The sequence below is a fragment of the Mastigoproctus giganteus genome, chromosome 6 (assembly GCF_048544385.1).
Source record: "Mastigoproctus giganteus isolate SK-2022 chromosome 6, ASM4854438v1, whole genome shotgun sequence".
NCBI classification, from domain to species: Eukaryota; Metazoa; Arthropoda; class Arachnida; order Uropygi; family Thelyphonidae; genus Mastigoproctus; species Mastigoproctus giganteus.
The window spans coordinates 72,375,097-72,388,987 of NC_143580.1; the positions used below are offsets into that span (position 1 = coordinate 72,375,097).

The following is a 13,891-nucleotide window of genomic DNA, read 5'->3' on the forward strand; positions in this document are numbered from 1 at the left end:
TACTCTACTCTCCTGATCTAGCACCAGCGGACTCCTTCTTTCCCAAGGTAAAAATTGCCCCTACATTTCAGGATGTTGAGGACATAAAGAAAAATGTAACAGCTGAACTTAACTGAACCTCATTGCTTTGGATGCCTTTTCTGACTCTTTTGAGAAACTTTTAGAATGGTGTAATAAGTGCATTCAATCATGTGGCGATTACTTTGAATAAAAACAAAACCACTTTTGAGCTCCTTCACACTGTGTTCTTTTTATTGCACCAGTTTGGGAACTTTAATTCTACATCTTGTAGAATTAAAGTTATGAGGATAACTTCAATTCTACTGGTTATCCCCATGTAGTTATGGGGATAACCAGTCAACCTGAAGAGAACTAAACAAGTGCACAGAAGAGACAAGTTAAAGGAAGCTTCAATAAAAGTTGTCAGTTGTGCAATAGTGAATCTGATTAAGAAAGACAGGAGTGATAGTAGCAAGAATGCTAACTATAACAATTTGATTATTTACTACTGTGCATTGCAATTACTGTGCTACAGATTACTTATCACAGTTGAACCTCACTAATATGACTCAAGGGTAGGAGTAGTAGTCTGAATTATAGAATATAATTATATGTAAATATTTTCAAGTTGTAGTTTAAACAAGCAAACATTTACAATCCACCAACATACATTAATTTAGATAGTCAGGATACAAATATGATGAAAAGAAAATGTGAAAATATTTATATTTAAAACATAAAATGAGTTCAAATCAAATAGAACAAAAATAATGAGTTTTAGGCAATAAATTTTGTCCTAAACAACTATAAATTTAATTAGATATATATAGACTCTCCCCTAATCGTACTGTCTTTTTCGGATAAATCAGAAAATGTTCTGCTGAATAAAGATCCTGTTGTATTGCCATTTTATAACATCATTCTGCATTTCTCTTATAAACTTAGAAATATTTTTCAAAATCCTAGTCAGAATTAGAAAATTTCTGAAAGAATAAAAGCAACTTCTGCCTTTGTATAACTTAACCTTTTCTTTGTCATCCCTTCCCACTTAACCTACACATTCTTCCCTCAGAAACACTCTTGCTATTTTGCATTCTTACATCACTCAAATTAACATCCTTTTCACCACTGCTATTAAACACATTTTAACACTTTACCTTTCATTCCATCTAAACAGATAAGGACATTGTCATCATGTTTTTCTTCTTTCCAACTTGAAGCCCAGTTATAAACAGCACATTTTATGTTTATAACTTTTAATATTAGCCACTGTTTTTTTCTCTTCTTGTCAGAATTTAAAAAAAAAAAAAAAAAAAAAAAAACCCAACTGTTTGCATTGATATCAATATCTAGAACTAAGTATGACTCTTGATCTGATCCATAGGCTGTATGAGAATCATGACAGTGTAAGGACAGGAAAGGCACTTGATATTGCTATCACTGCATGATAAATTTTTGTCTGAAGGATGTGCAGGGACATTACCTAACAATAAAAATGACCTAATTCAATTATTGATAATTTTTTCCCCTTTTGAATAAGCTTATTTATTTTACAAAGTGATTGTGAAACTATTCTGAATGAATTCTCGGACTTTATCATTAAATTATTATTTAGGAAAAATCTCCATTTTGCATAAGTACAAAATTTTCATGAAAAAGAAGAAGTCCAAATTAATGAGGCCTTGCTGTAGTAAGAAATGTCTACACTGCAAGAGAAAGCTGAGCTGATATTACTGCTAGAAGTCAGTAGGAAGCTATGATGAATTCCACTGGTTCTCTCTCTCTCTCTCTCCCCCCCCCCCCAAAAGACAGTCACTTGTTTGTTGTGAATTTACTATTTTAATCTGTTTGCAGTTGCATGAAATTGTAAATAATATATTGCTAAATATTTAGCATGTTTTCACTCTATTCAACATATTTGAATTTTTAACAGAGAATGATCCCAACCCCCAAAGTAGCAATGTATACTGAAAGCACAGAGAAGAACCTTGCCCTAAATATCATCAATCATGCACAGTTGGTCGTCGACCTGGTCGTATGTCGGCCATATATTTATTAACAGTATTTTTTAACCTTTCTAATCTTTTTATCATCTTTATAATTTATTTTTATAATCTTTTAAATTTTTATCATCTTTTATTTTTCTTTTTAAATACAGTAATGTTTTTATCTTTTACTTAGTGATACTGTACATACCTTCGTTTCTACGCCTAGGCTATCTCTCTCTCTCTGAGGTTAAATTCAAACCTTCTCTACATTTTAATTGGTTTATTATTCATATTGTTTATAAAAAAACAAAACTACAATCTATAATTATATTGTACATAATGTGAAAAATAATACTGTACATAATGTACTGTAAACATAAAAATACAATCTAAAATTAATGTAAAAATTAATACAAATGAAATTTACAAAATCAATTTTTAATCTTTGCTTGTGCTGGGTTGTGCATCGTCAGGGTCATGTTCTTGGGTTGAGGTAGAAGATGTTATTTATAGAGACATTATGCAAAGCAAATCTTTTTTTAAAACGCTTAAACCACCCAGTACTAGCCTGAAAATCTTCTGCGTAATCATCTCCGGCATGTAATTTTAAATTCTGAAACAAACTTCTAGCCTTTGCTTGCACTGTGTGAAGGCTCAGGTGTATTTTTTTGTATTAAATCTTCCATCCACATAAACAACAATTTCTCCATTTCATGGATGGGTTCTTGTCGTTGTTTGGTTAAAATTGTAGACTTAATAGGTGCAGAACCTTTCACAGCTTCCCGAATTCTTTCTTTGTCCTTAAGTATCGTCAATACCGTGGAATGTGATAACTTCAAGTCACGTGCTATTGCATTCACTTTCTTTCCGCCTTCATACTGCTGGATAATTTTCATTTTACACTCTAAATCAATAGTTTTCCTTGACTTCTTAGCTGGCGTATATGTAGACGAAGGCATTTTCCTTTTACTAAACATTTTATGCATATTTCAGTAGAATTTTAATTAATACACCACACGCAACAGATGCTTGAAAGCGACTGAGTGTACGTGCCTGGTGCTGTCCTCAGGCCTCCCGTCATCGATGTGCCTCCTCACCTGGGCTATGGGTGTCCTCAGTAGTGACTTTATTAATTTATTCATTTATTTATTATTATTTTTTTTGTGGTTGTAAGTGTGGCCGGTCGTAAGTCGATGACCAAGTGTATTGGGAATTTGATATTTTATGGCAATTGGCAGCTTAAGCCATAATATTTCAAGTTGAAAACATAAATGTAAATGCATCAGGAAATGAGGAAGAGTGTAAACGACCAGAATACCAAATGTACTGCATGGGATTCATTATTCTTGGAAAAATGGCCAATTGTCCAAACCACAAAAAACAACTCCAGATGGTGACAGCACATCAGCCAAATGTCACAGTTAGGACAACACATTCTGGTAAATAACATTCTCTGCACATCTTCCAGACTTAATCATGCCATTACAGTTGGTCGTCAACTTACAACCGACTTCTGTTCTGACTGACAGGTCATATGTCAGCCACATACAGGGTGTTCGGAAAGTTGCTGTGCACTTTTCTAATCATATTTTGTTTATATTTCAGATTTTGATCCCAATATGTTCGGAAAGTCACTGTGCACTTTTCTAATCATATTTTGTTCATATTTCAGATTTTGATCCCAATATGGTTTTAACAACTGAAGAACGTGTATGGCTCGTCGAACACGTATTCCGAGAAGGTGGTAGATACACAGATGTGGTGCGACAGCAATTTGCTGACAAATTCCCAGATACACCTGTTCCACATCGCAATACAGTTCGTAATCTTGTCGATAAGTTTCGGGAAACAGGAGCAGTGGATGATGTCAAACGCTGTGGAAGGCCAGAAAAGCTATCGGAGGAGAAACTGTTGGATATTTCTGACAGTATGCTGCAGAGTCCATAAAAATCATTTCGAAAGTTAGCTCAGCAGCATGATATTGGTCTTGGAACTGCTCATAAAGCCGTCAGAAAGAAATTAAAGCTCTTCCCATATAAAATAATGCCGGAACATGAACTGAACTGATGCCGGTACATCAACTGATCATGAAATACGAATACACTATTGCAGATGGTTTAACCGATTTATCGAAGAGAATACAGCTAATATGTTGGATGTGACCTTTTTCACCGACGAAGCATGGTTCCATCTCTCGGGTTATGTTAATTCGCAAAATTCAAGATTGTGGTCATCCGATAATCCTCACATTTTGCACGAAACACCCCTACATGATTTCAAGGTTGGTGTGTGGGTTGCGATTTCCAGACGTCGAATTGTTGGGCCTATTTCCTTTATGAACACAATAAACAGCGAGCGCTATTGTTTGGAGATTCTTCACACCTTCATCGATCAGATGACAAGTGATGAAATCAATTATTCATGGTTTCAACAGGATGGTGCTACTGCCCACACATCTCACAGACCTATGCAGTTATTAAAGAAATGTTTTGGAGACCGCATTATTTCAACAGACATGTGGCCCCCACGTTCACCAGATCTAAATCCACCAGACTTTTATCTATGGGGAGCAGCAAAATCTGCAGTGTATCGAGCTTGTCCGCACAAGCTGGATGACTTGAAAGCAGTGATAACAGCATTCATTCAGTCTATTTCAAGTGAGCAACTGATAGCGGTGTTTAGAAACAAAATAAGAAGGATTCAAGCCTGTATTGATGCTAAGGGGGGTCACTTTTAACATTGTTTAAAACTGTCATTCATATTTATCTCCTGTATTCAATTTTTTTTTTTTTTTTTGGTAGTTATTGATGCATCGGCTTCTGTGGCCATAATGCACCTCCCAAGGTTTTTGCAGTACTTTGATCCAAGCCCGAGGCGGGATTCGAACCCGTGACCTTTGGGTTGCCAGGTAGGCACTTTGCCCACCTGGCCCTGTATTCTATATTGAAACACGTCTGTTAATAAATATATAAGTGCACAGTGACTTTTCGAACACCCTGTATTTATAAACAGTATTTTTTAACCTTTCTAATATCTTTATAATTTATTTTTATAATCTTTTAAATTTTTATCATCTTTTATTTTTCATTTTAAATAGAATAATGTTTTTATCTTTTACTTAGTGATACTGTACATACCTTTGTTTCTACGCCTAGGCTATCTCTCTCTATGAGGTTAAATTCAAACCTTCTCTACATTTTAATTGGTTTATTATTCATACTGTTTATAAAAATACAAAACTACAATCTATAATTATATTGTACATAATGTGAAAAATAATACTGTACATAATGTACTGTAAACACAAAAATACAATCTAAAATTAATGTAAAAATTAATACAAATGAAATTTACAAAATCAATTTTTAATCTTTGTTTGTGCTGGGTTGTGGATCGTCAGGGTCATGTTCTTGGCTTGAGGTAGGAGATGTTTTCTTGATGAGGAACATGCTGAGCTTTGTTTGAACAGTTTGTGTCTTTTTTTCTTCATATATCTCACGATAGCAATGCACAGCATCTTGAATGATACGTTCAACCTTTGTAAATCGTTTGACATTATGGTCCATTGTTTCGAAACTGGCGAGAGCTTTATTCAGTTGCGAAAAAGAATCTGATAAGCCCTTTGCAGTGAATTTCTTTTCTGGCTCCTCTTCTTCCTCTCTCACTTTTTCTTGTGCCACTCTCTGTGCTTCCAACTCAATCAACTCTTCATCCGAAAGTTCTTTTGTCTCATAATCTAGCAACTCCTCTACGTCTTCTATTTCACATTCTAATTTAAGATTTTTTGTAAGTTTAACTATTTTTTTCTGTAATCACTTCCAGCTCCTCTCCTTTTTCAGATCCTTCAAATGTAGTATTCGCATAACATTTTAGACACTTTTTCCAAATTCCCGAAATACAATTCTTTGTTACACATTCCTATGCAGTCGAAATATTCTTGATACACTGAAGAAAGTTTTACTGCTTCCAAAAGTCTTGCAAAGATAAATCAGCATCAGAATCTTATCGCTTCGATGGCTTGTGCAAATGTCTTTCTGAGATAGTGAGCTTGAATGCTGAAATAGTATCCTGATCCATGGGTTGAATAAGAGTGGTTGTCTTAGGTGGCATAAAAACCACTCTAACACCATGATGAAGGTCGTCCAGATGAGGGGGGGTGGCCAGGGGCATTGTCCATAACCAATAAAATCTTGAAAGGGATACCTCTCTCTCTCTCTCTGCACAATATTCACGAGCCTGGGGAATGAAGCAGTTCATGAACCAGTCTTCGAACAGTGCTTGAGTCATCCAAGCTTTAGGGTTTGAACGGTAGTAAATGGCAGCCTGTGCTTGTTGATGTGCTTAAATGCACGAGGGTTTTCTGTTAAATGATAAATGAGAAAAGGCTTCAGCTTAAAACCCGCGGCATTCCAACCAAGCAACAAAGTCAACTGATCCTTAAAAGCTTTGAATCCTAGCATCCTTTTTGCTTCTCGGTGTATGTACGTATGATTGGGCATGCGTTTCCATTGCAAGCCGGTTTCATCTATGTTGAATATTTGTTCCGGTAACCTTCTTTGATTAAAGAGTCAAAACTATCAATGAATTTTTTGGCTCCATCTTCATCTGCACTTCCTGCTTCTCCTGTGACATGTACATTATGCAAAGCAAATGTTTTTTTAAAACGCTCAAACCACCCAGGACTAGCCTGAAAATCTTCTGCGTAATTGTCTTCGGCACGTGATTTTAAACTTTGAAACAAACTTCTAGCCTTCGTTTGCACTGTGTGAAGGCTCATGGGTGTATTTTTTTTGTATTAAATCTTCCATCCACATAAACAACAATTTCTCCATTTCATGGATGGGTCCCTGTCATTGTTTGGTTAAAATTGTAGATTTAATAGGTGCAGAACCTTTCACAGCTTCCCGAATTCTTTCTTTGTCCTTAAGTATCGTTGATACCATGGAATGTGATAACTTCACGTGCTATCGTATTCACTTTCTTTGAGCCTTCATACTGCTGGATAACTTTCAATTTATATTCTAAATCAATAGTTTTCCCTGACTTCTTAGCTGGCGTATATGTAGATGAATGCATTTTCCTTTTACTAAACATTTTATGGGTATTTCAGTAGAATTTTAATTAATACACCACATGCAACAGATGCTTGAAAGCGACTGAGTGTATGAGAGAGAGAGAGAGAGAGAGAGAGAGAGAGTGACTGAGTGTATGTGAGAGAGAGCGACTGAGTGTACGTGAGAGAGAGAGAGAGAGAGAGAGAGAGAGAGAAGAGAGAGAGAGAGAGAGAGAGAGAGAGAGAGAGAGAGAGAGCGAGCGAGCAACTGAGTGTATGTGAGAGAGAGCAACTCAGTGTATGTGCCTGGTGGTGTTCTCAGGCCTCCCGTCATCAACGTGCCTCCTCACCTGGGTTCTGGGTGTCCTCAGTAGTGACTTCCTGATTTATTATTAATTTATTCATTTATTTATTATTATTTTTTTTTGTGGACAAAAGTGCGGCTGGTCGTAAGTCGACGACAAAGTGTACAGCAGGCCTCCGTTGTAACGCGGTTCGCTTTATGCTGATTCGCTATAACGCTGTTCTTATATTATAACGCTCTTTAACAGATTGCATTTTTGGCATATTTAACGAAATCGTTTCATTTGATGGAGTCGATAGCTTGAAAACGAATAGCAAACCAGAATTAAAATGTTTCCCATGCCGACTTGAAAAATTTTCCCACACTCAGTGAAATTTTCTCGCACGCTAATTTAATTGCAGTACAGTGACTTGTTATGTAGTTCCGAGATAAACATTTTAAAAAACGATCAAGTATATTGCTTGTTATATTTGCGTTATATGCATTTATCCGAAGTCTAGTCATCACTCAGTACCGTATTAGACAATCGTGCGAAACGGACAGTTTATTTGAACATTGTATCATAATTAATGCAACCAACGCAGTTACATTTTCGAAGAGTTAATAATGGCTGATAAGAATGAAAAAGCAACAATGTCTGAGCGCAGTAAGAAGACTATAAATGTAAGAAAAAGACTGAATTTGAAAATTAAATTAGACGTTTTGAAGCGAATCAATTCTGGTCAAAGACAAGCGGACGTGTGCCATAATTTAGGACTTGCAAGTTTAACTGTAAGAACAATTATAAAAAAAAAAAAATAAAGAATTAATTTTAGCAGCGGGAAAGATAGCTGTTCCACTGCAAGCAACTAGGGCTAGGCCGACTATTAGGATTGAAATGGAAAGACTTAACTAATTTTATTGAATATAAGTTAAGTTAAATATTATTAAAAAAAAAAAAAAGAGAGAGAGAGAGAGAGATTAGCCAATATGATTATCTGAAGAAAACGCATATAAAAAAAAATGTGGAACCATTTAAAACTAGTAAGGGCTGGTTGAATAGATTTAAAATCCAGGGAGAAGCCGCAAGTGCAGAAGGAGCCAAAACTTTCAAAAAAGAACTTATTAAAATTATTGAAGAGGGATATTATGTGTTATACTTCTCAACAAGTTTTTAACATATATGAAGCATTACTTTTGTGGAAACGAATGCTTAAAAGAAGTTTCATATTGAAGGAAGAAAAAAACATGTCAGGTTTCAAAGTGGCGAAGGATCGGTTGACTTTATTGTAGGGTGGTAACTCTGCGGGGGATTTAAAATTAATACCCCTTTTAGTTTACTTGGAAGAGGGCCAAAGTTCAACCCAAAATCGACACATTTTTCATGATTAAATTCATCAATTAAATTAAATCAATTTAGATCAATTTAAATTCATGATTTTAATTGTAATTTTAAGTTTAATTTTGATATGTAAGTAGTTACCACATAATTATATATGTATGTAATGCAGAATATTTTATATGTACAAATATTAAATATTTTGACCGACATTTGTGCATCTTTTCACTACTGTTTATTATTGATTAGTAAAATAATAAGAGGAGTTTACCTCAATATAGTGCGTAGAACACTTCCGTATGATACCCTCCAGAAATTAAAACGGAAAAAACGAAAAAAATCGACAACTTACCGGTACATGTATGTATATAACATTATAAAACCCTTTAGACAGGTAATACAATTTGGGATTAAGAACTATGATACATTATTTAATAAGCTTAAAGACTGTAGACTCGGCGACAATGACAATTTATTCTCACTAGATGTTACCTCATTATATACGAATGTAAACGTTGAATACACATTAGATATTATTTGGGATATGTTAAATAATAACTCGACACCGATTAATTATACGAAGCTACCTATTAAGGAAATTTTTCACTTAATTAAACTGTTAGATGATGCTAATTACATCACCTTTCGAGACAAGGTGTACAAACAAATTTTTGGATTACCAATGGGTTTGAGCCTGAGTGGCTTAATGTCAGAGATCTATCTCTCAACGATTGAGCAGATACACTTGACACCTTTTCGAACCCATATCACATACTATGGGAGGTATTTAGATGATGTTCTAGTTATTACCGATAGTAATACTATCCAAGACATTTTATATTCGTTTAATAATATTCATTCTAGACTCAAATTTACATTGGAAAGGGAGGATACGGATACAAAGTCATTAAACTTACTAAATTTCACGCTTACCCAGGACTCGAATAAAATACAACTTAGCATCTATCGAAAACCTACAAACACCGGTATGCTTCTACATTATAATAGCTATCACCTGTTCACCTACAAAAGATCGATTATCTTTAATCAATTTCTTAATGCCTATAAATATTCAACGACGGAATCTGCTTTGGACTCAGAAATACAAATATTAACTAGCAGATTCTTAAACAGGGGTTATTCCATTACCACAATAAACCGAATTAGGGTACAAGCTAAGGATGGAATACAAAATACTACACCAAATATCAAAAAATACTTTATTTCTGTCCCATATGTTGAACAGTGGCACAAACAGCTTAACAGATTTTTTAAAGATACCAAATTTAAAATTGTAGCTAGACCAATACGAAAGTTACACACTATACTGAACAATCGTGCGGTTCTTTCAGCATTCGCAACACAAATTAATGATGTGGTATACATTTCTTGCGGTGATTGCAACTCGTCTTATCAAGGTTCGACCCAATTTTCTCTTAATATTCGTGTAAATCAACATGAAGCCTCAGTTCGTGCTTCTCGTTCAGCAGCGTCAGAATTAGCCTTTCATGCCATTAACGAAAAACATACTTTATTTAACGAGGCCAAAATACTTAACGTTCAACATAATTATACGCAACTATTAATTGCAGAAACCGTTGAAATTAAATTACACGAGAATTCTGTTAATGTTCGGCGGCCATATTTGATCTCCGATGCATGGACCTTTACGCGCATGCGCAAAGACAAATAATCTCTATTTAAGTATCAGGTTTAACCCGATTCGGTAATTTTCATTCCTGTGATCACGACATACGGTCGAAAAGCGTTGTCAGCTTCAGGAAGGAAAATCGTTTTGAATATTTTCGTTAGATTCTTTTAATTGTGTTAATTTGATTTTTAATTGTTTTAAATTTATTTGTATTGTGTTAAATTGATTATTTAATCATTTATATTTAACTCTAATGTACCGGTAATTTGTCGATTTTTTTCGTTTTTTCCGTTTTAATTTCTGGAGGGTATCATACGGTAAGTGTTCTACGCACTATATTGAGGTAAACTCCTCTTATTATTTTACTAATATTATTATCAACGTAGGACATATTGAGTAGTACAGCTCTGATTCATACTATCTAATTATCAATTAGGAAATATCCTATGGCACCGACCGCAACTCACAAATACATATGTTACCTTATGGGAATGCGGCGCTCGCTTAGCGCGGATTCACTTAGCACTGATTTTACAGAACGAATTATCAGCATTAAGCGGGGGTCACCTGTATATTGAAAAATGTGTAGTATGATTCATCATGCTCTAACACAGCATTCCAGCAAATCAATTATGATGGACTGTGAAACATGCAAGTTGATGCTATGCAGTGATGGTTGGTTTGTGTGTTGCAACTCATAAAATCTAATGCTGTGTCCTCATTTAATACTGATTAACAGTATTAAATGAGGACTAATAGGATCTACTTACCACTATTCTGAGTGCACTCCGGTCTACCTGAATATTACCTGCCTGTAGAAGTATCACGTATCGATTTGGCAATTATGTCAGAAATTGTTGTTCAGGGTGCTGTAGTTTTGCAACAATAGCAAAACAAAGTTTTTTTTTTTTTTTTGTAGTTGTTGGCGCATCAGCTTCTGTGGCCATAGTGCACCTCCTTCTGTGGCCATAGTGATCCATGGCCCGAGACGGGATTCGAACCCACGACCTTTGGGTTGCCAGGCAGGCACTTTACCCACCTGGCCAGCCCGGTCGGCTCAAAACAAAGTGATTGCTATCATGACATCCTATGATGATGCCCCCATTGTAAGTTGCTATGCTCAACATCTCAACCCATCTACTGTATACATTGATCTGCTTATTTCTAGTGTTAACACAGTTAGCTTTATACCTATTCCCTGCACATCAATGCACGGTTTATTTTTCTGGGATCCCAAGGATGCTCAGATAATATACAGTACATTGACATTCTGGACTCTTTCTCTGCTGCAGCAGCAATATGGAGGACAGTCTTTTCTGCTTTAAGCATGACAATGCACCATGCCATACTGCACAGCCTTTAGTGACTTTATTTGAAGACATAAGTGTGTAAAAGCTGCGATGGCCTACCCAGAACAGGCTAATAGACCTGCAGTTAGCAGTGAGACCAATGTGTTGAAGGAATGGACCAAAATACTACCTTCCTGTTTTCAGAAATTAGTTCAGCATCAACTGACATAGACACAGTTGCAATCAAGGCCAAAGATAGGCCAACATCTAAATATTGAATCAATAATAAAAGCTTCTTTAAATATGAAGTGGCCACTTACCTTTTCCAGTGCAACATAAAATTCCTACAGATACCCAAGACTGAAATCTTCTAGGTGATTAGACCTTTTATGCTGCTCAGACATGAGATCATGGATTTAATACTAACACTTAGTTTTATCATTGCATAAAGTTACTCATAGTTTTAATTTTTAATACAGCTCAGTCCATTTTTACCAAGAAATAGTTTGGTGCAAGCAAAATGAAAAAAAAACTAAATATTATACCAGCAATAAAATGAGTAAACAATGTAAAAAAAAGTAAATTCTGTATATTGCACATCCACTTGACTTCATCATCACAAAGAGAGTCCAGGTCAAGATGATCTATGCAGAAACAAACCTTAATCTCATGTGCACATGGAGTTCCTGAAGGAGCCTATCCATACGATTTCGATTAGAATTCTTCCCCAGCCAAGATGGAAAGTTAATCATCTGTGTCAAGTAACCCTTCATCAATTCACCAGGAATCACGCTGGCAAATATAGCCTGCAGAAAGAATAAAGAAACAAACCAGAATTAACACTGAAAATTTAGACATTCATAATGTCAGTATTTCTACAGAGAAATTCAAATAACCAAAAATGCAGCTCAAATAAAATTTTCTGTAACATCTATAACAATGAAATACATTACATAATCAATGTTGGAAGAATGAATTACTTGCATTGTACATATGCAATAAAATCTCATTTTTGGAATGGGTTTGGGATCTGGTTTATTCCATAAAAACAGAAACTGGCTAATTGCCATAAGAATTTTGTTGAAATAAATATTCTCTGTGAACAATGATGAGAAAAACAGGATTTTGTTATTAATGAACTAGGTTAGATATGATAATGTTCTGAATGTTACAAAAATCATAGGCTATTTAGAAATCAGTTTAAATTACAAAATAATCACTGATTTGTCATTACTAAAAAAAAAAAAAAAATAAAAAAAAATAATATTCTGCAATAAATTTTAATTAAAGCATTGTATTAATGTACTTCCCTATTAGCTGCAATGAAGAATTACAAAATCATTAAACTCACTTAACTAACACCAGTTACAGCTATCAGGGAAGCATACCGTCATTGTTATAGGTTTATGGTTGCATTAGCTACTATGGCCATAATGAATCTTTCAAAATGGTTTTGAATAATTTAAATTTTATTTTCTTATTGTTGACTAAATCTGATTAAAGCACTGTACAGGTGACCCCCGCTTAACGCTGATCATTCGTTCCCGAAAAACAGAGCGCTAAGTGAATCCGCGCTAAGCGAGCGCCGCTTTCCCATAAGGTAACATATGTATTTATGAGCTGCGGTCAGTGCCATAGGATATTTCCTAATGAATAATAAACAGTAATGAAAAGATGCACAAATGTTGGTCACAATATTTAATATTCAAATATTTGCACATATAAAATATTCTGCATTGCATACGTATAATTACGTGGTAACTACTTGCATATCAAAAGTAAATTTAAAATTCCAGTTAAAATAATGAATTTAATTTAATTGATGAATTTAATCATGAAAAATGTGTGCATTTTGAGTTGAACTTCGGCCCTTTTCCAAATAAACTAAAAGGGGTATTAATTTTAAATCCCCCGCAGCGTTAAAACCAACAATAAAGTCAACCGATCCTTCACCGCTTTGAAACCTGGCATGTTTTTTTCTTCTTTCAATATGAAACTTCTTTTAGGCATTCGTTTCCCAAAAGTCCTGATTCAGCTATGTTAAAAACTTGTTGAGAAGTATAACACATAATACCCCTCTTCAATAATTTTAACAAAAGTTCTTTTTTGAAAGTTTCGGCTCCTTGATCTGCACTTGCGGCTTCTCCCTGGATTTTAAATCTATTCAACCAGCCCTTACCAGTTTTAAATGGTTCCACTTTTTTTTTTTTTTTTTTTTTTTAGGCGAGTTTTCTTCAGATCATCATATTGGCTAATCTCTTTCTCTCTCTTTTTAATATTTAACTTAA

At 34.8% G+C, this 13,891-nt stretch overlaps 1 protein-coding gene across 4 annotated transcripts in view; it reads right to left on the minus strand.

Annotated features, from left to right (window-relative positions):
- Nucleotides 1-13,891, minus strand: part of Gnf1 (germ line transcription factor 1) — a 397,251-nt gene that overhangs the window by 56,166 nt on the left and 327,194 nt on the right. For all 4 annotated transcript variants that reach the window (XM_090376044.1, XM_090376043.1, XM_090376042.1 and 1 more), the window contains one exon: nt 12,264-12,409. In XM_090376044.1, coding sequence (XP_090232170.1) covers nt 12,264-12,409 — 146 coding nt within the window. The remainder of the gene's footprint in view (nt 1-12,263; nt 12,410-13,891) is intronic.